A 17,580-nucleotide genomic window follows, 5' to 3' on the forward strand; every position below is an offset into this window, starting at 1 on the left:
TTAATTTGGGGAGATATCCAGCCAGTTCTTCCTTATATTAAAGTTCAATTAAAAACATTTATTAGGTCAGGCGTGGTGGCTCACATCTGTAATCTCAGCACTTTGGGAGGCCAAGGCGGGTGGATCACGAGGTCAGGAGTTCGAGACTAGCCTGGCCAAGATGGTGAAACCCCGTCTCTACTAAAAATACAAAAATTAGCCAGATGCAGTGGTGGGCACCTGTAATCCCAGTTACTGGGGAGGCTGAGGCAGGAGAATAGCTTGAACCCGGGAGGCGGAGGTTGCAGTGAGCCAAGATTGCTGCACTCTAGCCTGGGTGACAGAGCAAGACTCCGTCTCAAAAAAAATTATCAGATTATTTTATTTAATTTATTTATTATTTATTATTTATTTATTTTATTAAAAAATATTAAATTATTTTATAGTCATCAATAAAACTTTTCCTTAGAACCTTTAATTTATTGGAACTAGCAATGCGGGTAAAATGGCACCACATCAGGGCTCTACTATTCTGTGGAATAAAACCTCCTTACCTCATAGGATAACGCCTGTGCATGGGGTGTGGCAGGAAGTAGTTTCTTTTCTTTAAACTCCTGGAGGCAGTCATAAATCTGCAGGACAAGGGAGGGGGAATTGATACTGATAATACGACTGTTGCCATTTTGGATTGAAGACTCTGAAAGGGAAGAAACACCCCAGGCAACTGCACCAACAGCCGAACTGCATGGTGTGTGTTGGTGTTTAGTAAGTTGTGCCTCTAGTTGCCAAAGATAAATGAACTCGAATTTGGTGGCCCCAATGCTTCAAAGGCTTAATTATTGGCTGCTACTGGGAAACTGATCTTCCCCAAGCATTTCAGTAATAAAAAGAAATTCAGGCCAGGCTCACGCTTGTAATCCCAGCACGTTGGGAGGCTGAGGTGGGCGGATCACTTGAGGTCAGGAGTTTGAGACAGCCTGGCTGTTATGGTGAAATGCCGTCTCTACTAAAAATACAAAAATTAGTTGGGTGTAGTGGTGGGCACCTGTAATTCCAGCTGCTTGGGAGGCTGAGGCCGGAGAATCGCTTGAACCTGGGAGGCAGAGGTTGCAGTGAGCTGAGATCGTGCCACTGCACTCCAGCCTGGACGACAGAGTAAGACTCTGTCTTAACAACAAAAAAGTAGAAATTCAAACTTTTACTTTTGTTAAACGGAGTGAGGGTAGGGTGTCCAGGGCTGAAACCAATAGGGATTTATAGATGATGCATAAAGGAACATCTTAAAGCAGGGGCTCTTTGGGACCAGACACCTGTGAGGACCCCTGTGTTGGGCACCTGTGCAGCATGTGAGCTGCATGGCTCAGGGCCACCGAAGATTCTGAATAAGAGGCAGGTGTGCTACATGTGCGTCTCTGTACTTCACTTTGCTCTTTGGGCAAAGTTTCCCATTCCTCTCCTAATTCTCCATACACGTTCATTTTTTAAAAATTCCAACTTCATCTCTGCAGACCCTTGGTAGTTTTTTTCCACACCAAGATCTAGGGTTGAGTTGAGGACACCAAAGCCTGCTGAGCTCTGCAGTGCAGCCCTTGATCTTATTTTAGGAATTGAGTTTCTCTTACAGATGAAGAAATAAGGCCCAAGGGGCCAGCTGAGCCCCCAGCCTTTTCTATCCAGATCTGTGATAATGCTGATTCCCTGCTGTATCTCAGGGCCCGCACTCAAGTTTACCTGGAAGTGATGAAGGCTGATTGGATGACTCACCAAGGGCCTAGCAGTGGTGAGCAAGGACAATGCCCACCATGAAATTAAAACTCCTATCTTAGCTGATCCTGTGGGAAAATGCCTGATAGAAATCAGGTGTTTTATAACAAGTGCTGTGAAGAGTACTTCTTTGTTCATGCCAAAGATGTTGCCACTTTTATTGTATAATACTAACATGCATTATAAGACGGACCACATTTCACACTTAAGTGAAGGAAATACCCACATCCCAAAAAATAACTTCAAAAGGATCTTTCTTAATAACATTTGTTCAGAACAGCAAAATTATAGTAGTAGCATCTACTATCTATTTTTCTACTGTCTACTAGATGCTATTGTATAGTGCATGGAATTTTAGCCAAATTAAAAAAAGAATAAACTTTATTTTATTTAATTAAGTTATTTATTTATTTATTTATTTATTTATTTATTTATTTATTTTGAGATGGAGTCTCCCTCTGTCACCCAGGCTGGAGTGGGGTGGCTCAATTTCGGCTCACTGCAACCTCTGCCTCCCAGGTTCAAGTGATTCTCATGCCTCAGCCTCCAGAGTAGCTGGGATTACAGGTGCATGCCACTGCATCTGGCTAATGTTTTGTATTTTTAGTAGAAACAGGGTTTTACCATGTTGGCCAGGCTGGTCTCAGGTGATCCACCTGCCTCAGCCTCCCAAAATGTTGGGATTACAGGTGTGAGCCATCACACGGGGCCAGAAGAAATTTCTCAGAATAAGATATTTTAGCGTACCTAAACAGAACTGTAGATATCTTACTTTGTAACTTTAACAGATAAAGAGAAATAATTTTTAAAAGCATTTTGATGTATCCAGAGTTGCAGCAAGGACAAACGGTTGCAGCCAGCTGATACAGTGTTGCCAGTGACCATTGTGGTGGCTGTTTTGTGATTCCAGGGGGCCTCTGGGAGAAAAAGAGCTGTGGGGAGAAAAGGAAGCGGCTACCGTACTCTTCTCCACCTAAGTTAATTCCTTCCCAAGCTAAGAAGTTTGTGTAGCTCTTCTCTGAGAGTTGCCTTCTGAGAACTTTTTCCAAGTTGAAATTTCCTGCCAGTTGATAAGTGACATCATTGGGTAAGTAGTTGCTATGATCTGAACGTGTACTTCCAAAACGCACGTTAAAATCCTCAACCCCAGGTGATGATATGAAAAAGTAAGGCCAGCTGCAGTGGCTCATGCCTGTAATCCCAGCACTTTGGGAGGCTGAAACGGACGGATCACCTGAGCTCAGGAGTTTGAGACCAGCCTGGCCAACATGATGAAACCCCATCTCTATTAAAACTACAAAAATTAGCCGAGTATAGTGGTGGGTGCCTGTAATCCCAGCTACTCAGGAGGTTGAGGCAGGAGAATCGCTTGAACCCGGGAGGTGGAGGTTGCAGTGAGCTGAGGTCAGGCCACTGCATTCCAGCCTGGACAACAGTGTGAGACTCTGTCAGCCGGGCACGGTGGCTCACACCTGTAATCTCAGCACTTTGGGAGGCCAAGGCAGGCAGATCATGAGGTCAGGAGATCGAGACCATCCTGGCTAACATGGTGAAACCCCGTCTCTACTAAAAATACAAAAAATTAGCCAGGCGTGGTGGCGGGCACCTGTAGTCCCAGCTACTTGGGAGGCTGAGGCAGGAGAATGGCGTGAACCTGGGAGGTGGAGCTTGCAGTGAGCCAAGATTGCGCCACTGCACTCCAGCCTGGGCAACAGAGCGAGACTCTGTCTCAAAAAAGAAAAAAAAAAAAAAGGTAAGGTCTTTGGGAGCCGACAGCTCATCAGGATTCTGCCCTCATGAATATGGAATTAACGCCCTCATACAAGAGACCCCAGAGAACTGGCTAGCCCCTTCCACTATGTGAGGACACAGCAAGAAGTTACCATTTATGAACCAGAGAGGGAGCCCTCAAAAGACACTGAATCTGCTGCCGACTGGATTTTGGACTTCCTGGCCTCCTGAACTGTGAGATACCAATTTCTGTTGTTTATAAACTATTCAGCTATCCAGCCTGAATGGACTGAAACAGTCATTTTTATACACACTCCCCACAACCCCTTCAGCAAGCAAAGGCTTCCGAGCAAACAGCACTCACCTTTAGCAGAGCCTGAAGCCACGGCGAGTGGAGGAGATCATACAAGAGACACACTCCATTCACGTCTCTGCTGTAGAACAGACTCAGCTCTTGCAGCACAAGCCTCAGGATCTGGGAGAGGCCTAGGAAAGGAAGAGAGCAGAGATGGGGTGGCAGGTGCAGGTGTAAATGTGAAAGGCAACTCAAGACAGCTGGGGCATGCCATGGGGTCTCACCAGGAGTGGAAATGACACTTGATTTCAGACCAAAAGATCTGACTTCAAGCCCTGTTCCATCTCTTACTTTGTGAACATCACAAAGTCACACAACTATCCGAAACCCAGTTTCTTTGCCCAAGATGAGAAGGTGCTAGCTTTGTCACAGTGTTCTTAACATTGAGTAAAATAATAGATCGTGATGTGCAGATGTAAGACGTCATGAAAGGAAAATGATTGCTTTCCCCTCCCCCATCTTACCAGACTGTCATTTATCCCAAAATTATCTAGTTGTGTTCTGTATCCTCTTTCTCTAACTAAACATAAGAGTCATTTCATCCTCTCAAAAAATTCTTACTGAGAGTGATATTGAAAAATTCTAATTCCCAAGAGGTTTTTAATGCAAAGCTCAGTATTCTCCTGATTAAAGGGTCTAAACAGATTTTAGTGAATGTTCTATTTTTTTTTTTTTACAGTATTTTTATAGTGTTGTAGTGATATTTTGAATGTGAACATCTTAAGAAGTTCTAAGTTTTACATAAAACATTGTCGGGTAAGGGTAAAAAAGGTTTTGGATCCACCATGTCTGTTTATTTCCTTCCTGGCTTGAAATTTGCTCTTAAAGTTATCACTGTTAGGGCAGTAGTGCAACCAAAAACGTACAAGATCCTCATAGGGATCGCAGTAAGTCTGTCAGGATTCCTGCCTATTGATTTGATCACGTGTCAGAGGTGATACTACTTTCTGGTCTAGAAAAGGGGCCCTGGTGACACATACCATTCTGCGGATTGGTGGCTGTAGAAAGCTTCATGTCCTTCTTGTCTGGTGGATCTGCTCCTTTGTCTGACTGTATCATCCTCCCTGCCGGAGCTTCCAAAAGGAATTCAGGAGTAGGAAGCAGGTCAATACACGGCACACAGCTCACTCAGTCACACTGGCCACCAGCTCTCAGCACACTGGAATATATTTTCAACAGCATTTCCTCAGAAGCCAGGCCCTGTGCGACACATTGGGATACACATCAAATGAAACACAGTCTTTCCCTGTGGTGCCTACTCTTAACCATCACCAGCAGCGTGGAAGAGAAAATGACTATTGCATAAAATGCTCCCCCTAACTCCATGTTTTAAAACATTTTTTTAGCCTTTGACAAGAATTGATTTCCTGGAAACCATCCCTACCCATTTTTAAAAAATAAATGACAACTATTATATTTATTTATCTTCCACCTCTTTACCCAGTTGACTTTACCTAGAGCTCAGAAAAGTCTTCCGTGGACCAGCTGCACTCAGGTACCCCAATTTCCTCTCATTGCACCTTATAGTTCTTCATAGAAGAACTAGCTGGTCTGGTCACAATTGCATGAATTATGGGTTATTACTGAGGCACACTCTTAGAATTTAGAGACAACACTGTAATGATCTGTTTTCTTGTTTTGTTTGATTGTATTTCTAGAGTGTTTTCCTGGCTCAATCCTACAATCTGTATAGAGTCTAGACAGTTTTCTTTTTCCTTTTTTTTTTTTTTTTTTTTTTTTTTTTTTTTTTTTGAGACAGGGTCTCACTCTGTTGCTCAGGCTGGAGTGCAGTGATCATGGCTCATATCATGCACCCTTGACCTCTTAGTTTCAAACGATCCTCCCACCTCAGCCTCTCGAGTATCTGGGACCACAGGTATGTGCCACCACACCCAGCTAATTTTTAACTTCTTGTAGAGATGGGGTCTCACTATGTTGCCCAGGCTGGTCTCCAACTTCTGGGCAATCTTCCCACCTTGACTTCTCTCAGTGCTGGGATTATAGGTGTGAGCCATCACACCTGGCCTAGACAGTTTTCTTAACCCTATCAGATTTAATACCAGTCTTTGAAAATTAGTTTGAAATGTTTATTTTAAGGTTTATTTTTGATATTGCTTTAGGTAGATTTAGTTTCAAGAAGTAGAAACCCAAAATAATTTTGGCTTAGCAGAGTATTTTATAGTCTTGTTCATGTGAAAGTTCAGAGACAGAGAGAATGCAGGACTAATAGGGCAGCCTTGCTCCATGAAGTTCTCAGGGAATAGGTTCCTTCCAGCTCACTGCTCTGCCACCCTAGGATGTAGTATGGTTCTGTCTACCTGCTCCAAGATGGCAGCTGCAGCTGCAGCCATCACATCTACATTTCAGCCAGCAGGATAGGAGAGGAAGGGATTAAGAAAACACAGGCAAAGAAAACATGCCTACTGCTCTTGAAGCAAAGTTTTCTACAAGTTGCCCTACACAATGAAGAATCGCCTCATGCCTTGTATAACTTTCAAATGTCCCACTGAACTTTCATGTCACTGAAAAACAAAAAAAAAACCCTGTAGTTATCTGAATCTAGACACAAACTTTTCTTTACATGTAAACACAAGACATTTTTGCACAGGTTTAATACACAATGGGGAGTAGGGTATTGAGGCAGGGAAGGCGAAAAAGCCAGTAATAGGTTGTTACCAAGAAGTAACCACTGTGGGCAACTAGAGCCTAATCCCACGGGGGAACACGGGCCAAGGGAGTGAGGGTATTTATACACCAATGGCAACAGGAGGGTTCTTATACACCAATGGCAAATTTGGTGTATAAATACCCTCACTCCCTTGGGCCCTGTTGAGAGCCAACAGGTTGAGACCTCTTCCCAGAGAGCATTATTTCTGGCTCTTCCAGCATGCAACATGCATACCTTCAGAGGGGCTTGGAGGGGCTAGCAGCTGGAGTGGGCCCAGAGTGCACCAAAATGGTAACCACCAAGGGGTATGCGGTAGGGGTAGGGACCAACAACATTGTTAGAGTAGCACGATAAAGAATAAATTAAGGTTTTTGTTATAAAAGGAACTCTTCAAATTAGTTGTTAAAGACTGGAGTATTGACTCTGATAGGGTTGAGAACCACTGTCTAGAATCTAGACAGATTGTGGGTTGAAGCCAGGAAGGCTATCTAAAAGAAGAAAAGATTATTACTATTTTGACTCTAAATTCTAAGGCAGTGAGAAGAGCAACACAGAAAGCTGTCCCGGCATTTCAGACAACCTTCCCGTACACATTCCTTTCCAATCCTCCTGAAGTCTTCCAGTTTGCTGGGTTCTACCAAAGCTTGACATCATTATGCTTTTGACTTGCCCTCCATCACCTACCCTGCCCACTTGCAACTGAGTCCGATTAAACCATGCATTTTCCTCTGTTCTGCGTTTTCACCTCTATTGAATCATTTAGCATCACAGTTGCAAATCTGACTCATCTTCCTCCCTGGAGGGGAGCACTTCCAGGGTAGAAAATTGAAAAGGGAGACGGAGTGCCTGCCAGAGAGCAGACAAAAGTCAGCGTAGACAGATGAGGCTGACACTCAGGCTGACTCCTACAATTGGTTCCCCTCCAGCATCACACAAATCACACGTCCTTGGTGAAGCAGTGCAGATTAAACAAGCCAACTGTTGTTTAAAGTGGACCACATTTCTATCATATTTAATGCCCGAATGACTGTGCTGAGCTAGGCCTACCCATTCGGCAGTTGGGGGCATGCACGAGAGACTACAAATTTCTGAGATGAATTTATTGTGAGGGAGCTTTACGGATAGACTGTGCTTCACAGATAGGCGGTGGTTTCTTGAGTGAATGCAATAGTTAAAATAGCTTCTAATAAATCTAGAGCCAACTTCAGGGTTACCTAGATAACTAATTCATATATTCTAAAAGGCTCGTTTTGACCTAAAGTTTCTCAGCCAGAGGCAAAAACAGTAATTACACTAATCTACAACTTATGTAAATTCTAAAAACTGTGCTTGCCTGGTCATCTTCAGGTTCCTATGACAAATTTACTGTGGACTGAAGGTTGTGTCCCCACCCCCAATTCAGATGTTGAAGCCCTAATCCCCATCGTTGATGGTATTTGAAGATGAGGCCTTCGGGAGGTAACTGGGTTTAGTTAAGGTCATGAGGTAGAGGCCCCGTGATGTCATTAGTGTCTGTGTAAGAGCCATCAGAGTTCACGTGTTCTCTCTCTCCCTGCCAGGTGATGGCACAGTGAGAATCCGGCCATCTGAAAGCCAGGAAGAGAACCCTCGCAAAAACCCAACCATGCTGGCACCCCGATCTTCAACTTCCAGCCTGCAGAACTGTATGAGAAAATACATTTCTGTTGTTTAAGCCACTGTCTGTGGTATTTTGTTATGGCAGCCAAAGACAAGACAAAACTCCTAGAAAAAAACTTCCAGAAAATGATTTTCCCTCCCTCCAGGTAGCTAAGAAAACAGTTGCAACTTCTTTCCCTCATAGCACTTCTCATTTTGCCAGTTATCATATCCATTGGCTCACTTAGTGTCTGTCTCCTGCAGATATACTGTCTGCAGGGGGCCTGGGGAGCAGAGCTGTTGCTTAAAATCTTGTTCATGCCGCAGCTTCACCTGCAGCAGTGCTTGGGCCATAGCAAGCACTTGGTATGTTCAGTTGTTGTTGGGAAGGGGTAGAACAAGGAGAGGCCAAGATCCAGAAGTAAAAGGCTGACACCTCCCTCAAGGCAGTGGCCAGCAGCTGGAACTTCAATCCTGATGTGGGAGGCAGCTGAACTCCAGAGGCCTGTGCCCTCTCTTCCTTTCCTCCCTGGCCTGGTATCGTGACTTAAACCTCTTTCCCTGTCAAACTTTAAAACTGGGGGCAGAAGGGGATCTTAGAGATAACCAAATGCAAAACCTTTGTTTTACAGATAAGGAAACTGACATTCAAAGAGGTATTCAGTAGAGTTAACAAGCAGTAAAATCAAGTTTTCCTCTTTTGTTTCCCTAGTCCTGAAAGATGCGGATGCCTCATAAAAGACTTGCCTTCCTTTCCATGACTTCTGCACCAGATTTGTCAGCTGAAACTTACCTAGTTCTGCTATCTTGAGAGTGAGAATTCTTGATTGATTCTGCAAAGAAGTAAGCACCCCACCACATGCAATTCTGGACTGAGTACAGAGAGGATAGCCAGTTCTTGACTCAGAAGATGCATTAGTGTGACTGACTCCTAAGGAATTTGTCCTAAATCTTGTTTTAAAAATCAGTATTTCCATTAGCTTTTAAAAACGTACTATGAAATGCCACAACCCCTTACCCTTATTATGCTTGTTTTTCAAAATAATGCTTTTTACTAGACAAACCCTAAAAAAGCACTTGAAAACGTAATGATGAGAAATGGCCCCTACAAAAATAGCTGGCTTCCTCTGGGTCCAAATGCTGTTGATTAGGACCATGGCAAATGCCCACTGTACTCAATCTTCCTGACAACTCATTATTCCATACTTAAGAAATGGCTTCTCAAAGCAAAACCTGCTCTTTCAAGATCATAAAATTCCCCGTATCATTTGAGTTACAATGAAACTAAGCCATTTGAGTTAGATTACCCAGATTTATATCTTTAGCTATTAAAAACTGACAGGCAAGCTAGGCAGTTACAGGATACATCTTCTGGTAACTGAGGATTATTTGCCAAGGTCTCTTACCTGCAAGACTGTAAACATGCAATGTTGCTCCTATCCAGACAAAAGCGTTAGTAGAAGATACTAGTGGCCTGTTGGCTGCCAAAGTCACCTCACTGCTCCCAATAAAACCTCTGCACATCCTCTTTGATGTAATCCACAGATGCCTAACCCAGCCTAACAACTAAATTACTCACAAGCCTTTCCTGCCACCAATCTTCTTAAGTATTCCTTGAACTGAAGTCTAATTTATATCATTTTCAAACCTACATTCTAGTATTTTCTCTCAAATTTCTAACACACAGTTAACAGCAGAAAACACTAATATTTTTGTTGATTATTTCAAGATGACAGACATTCCACAAGAAAAGATAGCATTTTTAATGAAAGAAAAAAAATGTGGCGGGACCAGAAATAATCCTACGATCCTTATTAAATCTCTCATGTTATGGTGAGAAAACAACTGAAGACTCTTCGGCTAATAACAGAAGCCCATCAAAAACAGTACCTTCTGGTCAATCCCCTCCTAAGCCACTGTTCTGAACCTAACAAATAGCGTTTTCGATCTCAGATAGGAGCTACTTCTTTATCTGAAAACTTAATACTGCAGGGAGTGCTCAGTGGGAAGAGCATTTGGAAGGGGATATTGCAGAAAGGAGAGGAAGGTATTGCTGACAGCAAGGCAAAAGGTAGAGACCAAATGGCAATTATCAGAGGGTCATCAGCCCTTGTACCCACATGAAACACATGGCTTTCCTTCTCTCTCCATCATAGATGAAAGCACAAGCTGGGAATGTGATACATTTGTGTTTTGAGTACAGCATATTTTGTGAAAAGCACTTGTTTCAATACGATTTTCATTTTTAACTCACTTTTAAGAACTTTCAATACATAACCAGCTATGAAATGACATCTCTGTCAGCTGTAGTAGCAAAAAGCACTGGACTTCTAGAGAAGTAGGGAGTAGGGAAGTTCTGGGCTGGAGTCCCAGCTCTGGCAGTGAGCAAATCTTGGTCACTGCTTGTCTGAAAAATGGGGGGAAATGGGGATAACACCTGTGTCCTTGGGCTGCTGTGAGCATTCATCACGCATCTGAATGATCATTGTAAACTGCTGCAGGAGTGCTGGGGACTTCTATTTACAAACATTGGCCTGGAGATTTAGGGTTTTTCTTCCAATACACTTCAAAATTTATAATTTTAATATGCTATCTGAAAAGCATATAGTAGGAAGAATCCAAAGTAACCGAACAATTTCATCTGTAAAAGGATGAATTGTAACACGGCTTTTCCTAGAACGGAGACAGCCTATCATCATTGGAAAACTTCACAGTGGGTCAATTTGTCTCAAAGTTTTTGTTTGTCCATTTCCACATATTATCCACCCCTGCCCAGAGTCAGATATTCTGTAAATTTGTCTTTACCAGCCAAATGTGGTTATTTACGTGTTTGTTCAGAAACTCAAAACAATCTCCAATGTAAATGCAAAGTATTTAACATAAACGGATCTTTAAGGGTTGGTCCCCTTCCAACAGTGGACAGGCACATTCTGGTAGAGGCAGCAGCAAGATGGAAAGGCCTCTTGAGAAAACATTACAACTAGGAGATAATATCTAACGTTTCTAACCAGAATTTTAAAGCCTCACCTTCCCTTCCCTCAATCTGTTTAGGAGGAAAAAAAAATAAAGAGTAACCATCAAAATATGCTTTTTATTCAAAGAAATAATAGATTTCTTTTGAGACCCATGTCCTTGGGTTATTGGGATCAGAAAGTTAATTTGCTCTTTGCTAGAAAGGGTGCTATAACTATTGGTTTACGTTTATTTTAAAGACAGAGATTTCTAAAACCGAAGAGGGACTTCTCAGGTCAATATTTAGAGGCATGGATTATAATGTGGGCTACAGAAATACTAAGTGTGGGTTTCCTTTCATTTTTTAGGCTGCCCTGTTCATTTCTTCTATAATCATAAAACAACCACATAAAGATGAATGCCTTTTATTACGAAAATTGCTGTTACATTACAGCCAACATTCCAAAACAGTATTTTAATAAACACTTGTCTTGATTATAAAGTAGAGCAAAAACCATGATCCTTTTCCAAAAGTAATTATCATCTCAGTCACTTAACATAAATCAGGACACTCTGTATGCTCACCACGGTGTAGGAGATGAGATGAGGAAGAGCACCTATGTTATTCAAAACAGCTACTAGTGTTACTTATACAGTATAAACCAACAACTTACAATAGGGCATTTTTTAAAAAGCAAAACACTGAAATGTTGAGGTGCCACAATACTTTTGAGGTGGAAAAAGCCAAAGCTTGTTTCCTTTTTTCTTCCCATCCTGAGTTCAGTGTGAGGTATAGGGAAGAACAACACCAGGCTGGGGATCGATGCAGTTTTTTGCTTATTTTCCAACTGTTAGTCCTGCTCGAAAACACAGCCTGCATGCAAAACCTCCTCAGGCTGCCATTTACAGGCCTCGGAATACAGCGTTTGTGCATGGACAAATGAGGTTCCTAGCAGCTCAGAGTTGGTGTCTGAATTCCAGTGTACTCACTCTCTGTAGCGTGATAAAGAAACCAAAAACAAAATTCCTATGCTCTTTTTAGTCAAGAGGCAGACGACTCCTATTTGGATGCATTCCACATTTCGGGGACAGGATGTGGTAGTTTTGCACAGAACCTCTCCCATAAAGAAAAAGCTTAGAAAAAGTTACAACTGCAGTTTAAAAGCTCCTTTCTCCCCTCCCTTGGCAAAGAAACATGATGCACACATGACTGGAAGGGACTCAGGAAGGCAGAGTGTGGTCACTATAGTTTCAAGTACGATCTGGTTCTTGCAAAGGGATCGGGGTAACTGCAGGTGGATTCAGGCAAACCAGAAATTCAAAAATATCCATCAACTTCTTTAATATAAGAAGCTCTACTGGAAGCTTTTCTTACAACTTCACGTAGCTGACATACCCTTTACTGGAGGAAGGGATATCCTCTTCTTTTTTCAAATAGCAGATGAATGGTATTTTTAGAACTTATCATAGGCCAAGAACTGGTCTAATCTGATTTTTTACCTCCTTTTCAATCCTCCCTTTAAACTATACAGTCCTTTTATCTTGGCTCAGGGCTCTTATTATTAGTAAGGCTCATTCTAACAACCTAAATAACACAAAGTCCTTTCCAATTTCAACACTGTTCTTTTTTGCCACTACAGGAAGACTCCAGATGGTGTTATAACACTCTGTAGTAGATAATCCAGTTTTCAAGCTGTTATGCAGCCTAGTTAAGCTTCTCACGCTGAATCTGGTAGTAACATGCCTGGAAAAAAGTTCAAAACAATTTCAAACTCACTTTTAAAGAAATTACATAAAGAGAGCAATGCATATGGGACTAAAGAAACAAAATCCCTTATGAACAAATTCAGTTGATGGCCCAACAGATTTAACCAATTTCACTTTTCCCGTTCCCTTCTAGTTCCCCTATATAGTGGCTGTCTTTTGCCTACTTGTAATTAGTATAGACAAAATTTTTTCATTTCCCATCTTATTCTAAAACAAAGAAAGTTTTTTTTTACAAGCTATCTAACATTCTTCACCAAGCAGAGACACCACAATTTGCCGTTATTGATTGGACATTTAGAGTATACCAATCATTAAAAGGTACAACTCTAATTAGAATCACCTAGTATGATTAATAAATATACAGATTAAGCATCACTGCAGACCTGGGGAGTCATAACTTTCAGGAACGCATTTTTAAGAAGCACCCTGAATGATAAGTTTCCAGGTATGGGAATTACTCATACCCCAGTGAATAGCACATCCAGATAACATGGAACATTTTCCATTCTTTAATTTCTTAGGCTAAATCCCCAGGAGTAGAACCACTGAGTCAAACTCCACATTTTTTAATGTTGTTTATATCTATGTTAGTAACAATTGCTTTCCAAAATGGGCTACTTACCCCATTATCACCAATGTGGGAATAATAATGACATTACTATAACCCCACCAGTAACTTTAAAACATTCTTGCTAATTTAACAGCACAAAATGGTACCTTATTTAAATCTGCAGTACTATGATTTTCAGTGATGTTGAGTATTTTTCTACATGTAAACTTACTAGTTCAGTTTCTTCTTTGGTGATCTGTTGAGATACTCTTCATATAATGTAAACACTAATAATCAAAGTCATCGGTAGTCAATATTTTCCCCAGTTTCTCCCCTCTTTCAGTTTATTTAATAGAAATGTTAATGGTAGGCCGGGTGCAGTGGCTCACGCCTGTAATCCCAGCACTTTGGGAGACCAAGGCGGGCAGATCATCTGAATTCAGGAGTTCGTGACCAGTCTGGCCAACCTGGTGAAACCCCATCTCTACTAAAAATACAAAAATTAGCCAGGCGTGATGGCGGGCACTTGTAATCCCAACTACTCGGGAGGCTGAGGTGGAGAATCACTTGAACCTGGGAAGTGGAGGTTGCAGTGAGTTGAGATCGCACCACTGCACTCCAGCCTGGGCGACAGAGTGAGACTCTGTCTCAAAAAAAAGAAGGATTAATGATATTTTAGTTGAAAAGTTTAAAAAGTTAACCCAGGTCAGAAACCTGACATTGAATTCTAGTTCTTTTTCTTATTTTAATTTACCTGTCTTTCCTTTTCTCTTCCTTTCTCTATATTTAAACCCCGAAGCATCTGTGATTTGCTATTCTACCCTCCCTCCAAAACTGCTAATAAGCTATCCAATACTTTGTTTTACCATTTGTTAAATAATTCCTCTTTTCCATTTTTGTGTTTGGTGTTTCCACTTTCATGTGAAGTTTTTATTATGATAGTGTTTATATGGGAGCTATCCATTCTATTTAGGTAATTGTGTATTCCTGTGACAGTCACATACTATTTTATTTTCATTATTATAATTTTATAAATTTTACTAACTGGAAGAGTAGGTCTATTCTTTCTCATTTTTCACAAGTGTTTTTGCACTTTCTATCTGCTGTTCCTTCAATAAACTTTAGAGTGATTTCTTCCAAATTCCAAGAAAAATCAAAGCGGGAAACAAATGACTTCTAACAATCTCTCCAGGCCATCCAGATCAAAGAAGCTCATTTGTAATCTATTGGTTACAGTAAATACAAGGCAAAGAAAGAAGATGGAATTCAAATTCATTATTTACATACTGCCTTCCGTGTTTTACCCTTGTTCCATTAAATAGCACTTCTGCTGGAAACTTTCTTGTACATTAAGAATCCTTTCTGTTTCTTTTTTAGAGTTACAATTATTTATATAAATGTAAGCATTTATAACAATTTGAATGATCAATTTCCAAGGAGGATTAGATAATGAAGAACTTGCTTTAGTATTTTGAGGAACAACTGGCTTATCCTACTTTAATATACTATACAATGTTTTAAAGTGTAGAACAAAATGTGCTCTAAAGGCATTTAAGGTTTGCATTAAACTTCTATACAAAAAAAAGTGGTTAATGGCATTTATAATATGGTAAATGAAAGACAGATATGAAGATAAAAAAGTATTAAATAATAACTACACTCACCTTCAAGGTGGTGAACATTATACCCTGTTCCCCATGCTGAAGATAGGGGTCCATTAGATCCTCAATGAGGTGTACCTCAGAGCCTAAATTCCTAATCCTGCCCCAAAGAGAAAAAGATGCTGAGTTATTTTCACCTACATGTCCATTCTCCTTCTGACCCTAGTTGATGGGAAAAAGAAAGAACAGCTCAATAAGAAGGTAATGCCACAGTGGAATGGGTTAATCAATGTTTTTCTAGTGGAAGAGCATACTCCTGTCATCAGTTCAGAAAATGCAAGCAGCAGACTTTTAAAAATAACGACTCACTAATAATGAAGTCAGAAAACAGTTACCTGGCCCGTAGCACCACATACAAGAAAACGGGAAACAAGTCATCCATGGACCACAAGAAGTCTTCCTGGAGTGATGCCAGGACACTCTGGGAGATCTCCTCGAAAGTCTGCTGGATGACCTTAAGTTTGTCTGATGGGGTAAATGTTGTGCTGTTATAGAAACAATGACAAAAAGATATCCTATCATTTTCTTAATAAAGACATTTGATCATGTTTTTTTGATAATATTCCCTCCTAGGGTTCACATGCCTTAACCTGGACACTTAGGCATTATGAGTCGTTGGAAAGAATGACTTTGTACTCCCATGGTGCTATGAGAAAAGTAGCCTCCAACTGTCCACGATTCATATATCGTTTCCTTTTACCCACGTGAAATCTCATTCTCCTAATATATGCTCTTTTCTGAATGAGAAGTTTGGTTCATTTCCCATTGGCTAAAGATGTGATTATGTGGATAAATTTCTGGAATGGCTCTCCACTCCTTTTGCAAATGCAAGGTCATTTTAGAGTAAAAGATAATCCAAGGGTCTCAAAAGAGCTTTTCTGATTTCCAGGTTGAGTTTGACACCATCAGCATATAAAGTGGGGATGCTTAAGGCTTAGGTAAAGATAAGACTGTATTAATAATATCTTAACAGACCAAGCACTACTTTGATTTGTGTGGCTTTTCAACAAATCAGAGATTACCTGATCTGCTGCAGACATTCTACTGCTGAGGCAAAACAAGCATCTTTTGTGGTTGGCAAAACCTGCAAAAAAGGGAGTGAAGGTCAAGGAGGAAAACCATTTTCTGCAACAACAAAAATAAATGATATTGATGTCAGAGTGCAGGTCTTTGGTAATAACAGATGCAAACACAAGCTTGGGTACTGTTCTATCAAAGTAAAATGAAAAAGTTTTGCTATTTCAAATCCTTCCCATTAGAGAAAAGCATCTTTGCTGAGGAAAAGAAAATTTACTATACCTTTTTACTCTCTCCAAGGATTGACAAGGTTGCTGGCCAAAATTTCCTATAATGGAATCCATAAATTGTTAATATAAGTTGTTACTTATGGTAGACAAATTCCCATAAAAATAGTTGACAGCTATATTGGCTTCCCTGTCCCCATTAAAAAGAACTGCTCCACAACAGGTTAAGTTTTTATAAACATTCCAGAAGTGATTTAAGAGTTTTTATCATCTCCCTAAGGGATGTGTCATTCTATATCCCAATAACCCTACACATTACAGAGATTACCAAACATTTTTCCTTCACTCAGTTTTATCTCATTTCTACTACTGAATTATTCCATTGAAAACAATTAAAGCACAACATTTTTAAAAAGCACAAAAATAAGAAAATACAAAAATTAGCTGGGTATGTTGACACAGGCCTGTAATCCTAGCTACTTAGGAGGCTGAGGCACAAGAATCACTTGAACCTGGGAGGCGGAGGTAGCAGCGAGCCAAGATTGAGCCACTGCACTCCAGCCAGGGCAACAAAGCGAGACTCTGTCTCAAAAAAAAAAAAGGCTTATTCACTTCTCTTGATAGCACAAACAGTGATTGGGGGAGGTGGAATCAGCTTTATCACTGCACTAGAAAGGAAACATAACCATTTAGTATTCCCTGGATAACAAGCAATAATGCCTTCTAATAAAAACAGTGGGGCTGGGCACAGTGGCTCACACCTATAATCCCAGCACGCTGGGAGGCTGAGGCAAGCAGATCACTTGAGGTAAAGGGTTCGAGACCAGCCTGGTCAACATGGCAAAACTCCATCTATACTAAAAATACAAAAATTAGCTGAGCGTGGTGCCTCGTGCCTGTAATCCCAGCGACTTGGGAGGCTGGGGCATGAGAATCGCTTGAATCTGGGAGGTGGAGGTTGCAGTGAGCTGAGATTGCACCATTGCACTCCTGCCTGCGTGACAGAGCGAAACTCTCTTTCAAAAAAAAAGCATTTCAAAAACTTTAACTTAAAAATTGCCAATGGGGAGGGAGGAGAGAAAAGAAGAGAAGGAAGAATGCCAAAGATACGTATTCTGCTCTAAAGAGCTATAAAATACCAGGCAAGATAGCTCATACTTACTATATATACACACACACTTACTATATATATTTATAAAAACATATATATTACTATATATATGAAAACATAATAAAAAACACATTCTGAAAAATCAGTAGGTTTCATACTCATCTCCAAATATTCTCAGAAA

General features: G+C 40.8%; 2 protein-coding genes across 5 annotated transcripts in view; both read right to left on the reverse strand.

Annotated features, from left to right (window-relative positions):
• LOC105468094 (MAGUK p55 scaffold protein 4) overlaps window positions 1-11,373 on the reverse strand; it is a 58,262-nt gene extending 46,889 nt beyond the window's left edge. Inside the window, exons 1-3 of the mRNA XM_011718059.3 lie at window positions 4,810-11,373; window positions 3,839-3,960; window positions 534-611 (exon numbers count right to left, since the gene is read on the reverse strand). Coding sequence (XP_011716361.1) covers window positions 534-611; window positions 3,839-3,960; window positions 4,810-4,888 — 279 coding nt within the window. The 5' untranslated portion in view covers window positions 4,889-11,373. The remainder of the gene's footprint in view (window positions 1-533; window positions 612-3,838; window positions 3,961-4,809) is intronic.
• Window positions 11,374-11,475: 102 nt separating this feature from the next.
• LOC105468090 (alsin Rho guanine nucleotide exchange factor ALS2) overlaps window positions 11,476-17,580 on the reverse strand; it is an 80,568-nt gene continuing 74,463 nt past the window's right edge. For all 4 annotated transcript variants that reach the window (XM_011718048.2, XM_071073191.1, XM_011718047.3 and 1 more), the window contains 5 exons: window positions 16,344-16,389; window positions 16,067-16,128; window positions 15,380-15,529; window positions 15,048-15,144; window positions 11,476-12,810 (listed from right to left, as the gene is read on the reverse strand). In XM_011718048.2, the coding sequence (XP_011716350.2) occupies window positions 12,772-12,810; window positions 15,048-15,144; window positions 15,380-15,529; window positions 16,067-16,128; window positions 16,344-16,389 (394 nt within the window). In that variant the 3' untranslated portion in view covers window positions 11,476-12,771. The remainder of the gene's footprint in view (window positions 12,811-15,047; window positions 15,145-15,379; window positions 15,530-16,066; window positions 16,129-16,343; window positions 16,390-17,580) is intronic.

This window comes from Macaca nemestrina, chromosome 11 (assembly GCF_043159975.1).
Source record: "Macaca nemestrina isolate mMacNem1 chromosome 11, mMacNem.hap1, whole genome shotgun sequence".
In the NCBI taxonomy this organism is placed as follows: Eukaryota; Metazoa; Chordata; class Mammalia; order Primates; family Cercopithecidae; genus Macaca; species Macaca nemestrina.